We start from the raw sequence: 1,585 nt of genomic DNA on the forward strand, positions 1-1,585 counted from the left end.
GGAGCTAGTAATATTAAATTGGTATGGAAAATGGTTGTGCAATATAAAAATCATTTCTTTAACCAGTAATAATTTCAATATTCATTTTCTTACTAGGTTGCAAAGTAAAATATTTGTTAGTAATTATGCTTCATATTCTTATTTTTGCTAATTATGAATGAGCCAAATTTGGGACAGTTAAGACACTAATTGTTCAACTTGACAATAAAGCCAGCGTAATAGTTGTGCGATACTTTATCATCCTATTAGTAAAGTAAATTAATTGTGTTTTTCTTCTAAAAGTGTTGTCTGACACCAAACCTTCTTTATGGCAGTCTTCATCTCTGTATTTCTTAGAGTATATATGAGGGGGTTGAACATAGGAACAATGATCGTGTAAAACAGTGCAAAGATTTTGTCCTCAGGGAAAGTGGTAGGAGGTCTAAGGTAGGCAAAGATGGAAGATCCAAAGAATAAAATAACCACAGAGATATGGGACCCACATGTTGAAAGAGCTTTGCGTCTTCCCTCTGCTGAATAATTCCTTAATGTGTACAGTATAAGTACATATGAGCCAAACAAGAGAACAAAGATTACAAAGGCAACAATTCCTGAATTGGCAACCGTGAGGACACCAGCAATGTAGGTATCAGTACAAGCAACTTTCAGCAAAGGGAAAATATCACAGTAGTAGTGGTCTATTTCATTGGGGCCACAGAATGGCAAACAGACTAGCATCATAATCTGGGGAAAGGAGTGGGCTACCCCACCAACCCAGGAAGCCCAGATCAGGACATGGCACCTGCTTCTGTTCATGATGATCATGTAGTGAAGAGGCCTGCAGATGGCCACACAACGGTCAAAGGCCATGACTGTCAGGATTAAAATTTCAATCATTCCAAAGAAGTGCATTACAAAAACCTGTAGCATGCAGTTTGAATAGGAGATGGTTTTTCTTCCTATAAGTAGACCCTCAATTAATTTGGGTGTCACACAGGAGGTATAGCAAATGTCCATAGATGATAAATGACTGAGGAAATAGTACATAGGTTGGTTGAACAGAGAACTGCATCTAATTGAGAAAAGAATCAGCAAATTCCAAGACAAGATGGCAAAATAGCAGAATAAGAAGAATATGAAGCAAAATATTTCAATGTTCTGCTTGGAAGATAGCCCCATTAGAAGAAATTCTGATATGTTCCTCTGGCATTCCATTTATTATGGTCCATACAAGAATTATTGAGTATCTATGGAAAAAGAATTTAGATAAATTATTTTCAATATAATCACATCTTTGTAATCATTATAAACAAGTATTGGAAAATACCCCAGTTTTTTAAATCAATATAAATTGCATTGATATTTGGAAATTGGATTTTGTCTTTCAAATAGTTTTTTTTATTGATTATCCCTAATAATCTATCTTAATAGTAATATAAAGAAACTCTTCTGTCTGTTAAAATTTAAGTTATCAATACTATTTTCCCAACAAAAATAAAATATGCTACTTTTGTGTGCAAATTTTTGAAACAGGAAAATAATATAATATTATGTGGAAAATACAACTTATTTATGTTTTCAGTTGCATAGTTTGCTCCAAATAGTT

At 33.7% G+C, this 1,585-nt stretch overlaps 1 protein-coding gene across 1 annotated transcript; it reads right to left on the minus strand.

Moving 5' to 3' along the window:
- Window positions 1-258: 258 nt before the first annotated feature.
- LOC127684344 (olfactory receptor 4P4-like) lies at window positions 259-1,194 on the minus strand. The gene has a single exon (XM_052181290.1). The coding sequence runs from the start codon at window positions 1,192-1,194 to the stop codon at window positions 259-261; it is 936 nt and encodes a 311-aa protein (XP_052037250.1).
- Between the last annotated feature and the right edge of the window lie 391 nt (window positions 1,195-1,585).

The sequence above is a fragment of the Apodemus sylvaticus genome, chromosome 5, assembly GCF_947179515.1.
Source record: "Apodemus sylvaticus chromosome 5, mApoSyl1.1, whole genome shotgun sequence".
Classification (NCBI taxonomy): domain Eukaryota; kingdom Metazoa; phylum Chordata; class Mammalia; order Rodentia; family Muridae; genus Apodemus; species Apodemus sylvaticus.

Excerpts from the sequence above, each read along its gene's own strand:
- LOC127684344 (XM_052181290.1), bottom strand. The coding sequence starts at position 1,194 with ATGGAATGCCAGAGGAACATATCAGAATTTCTTCTAATGGGGCTATCT.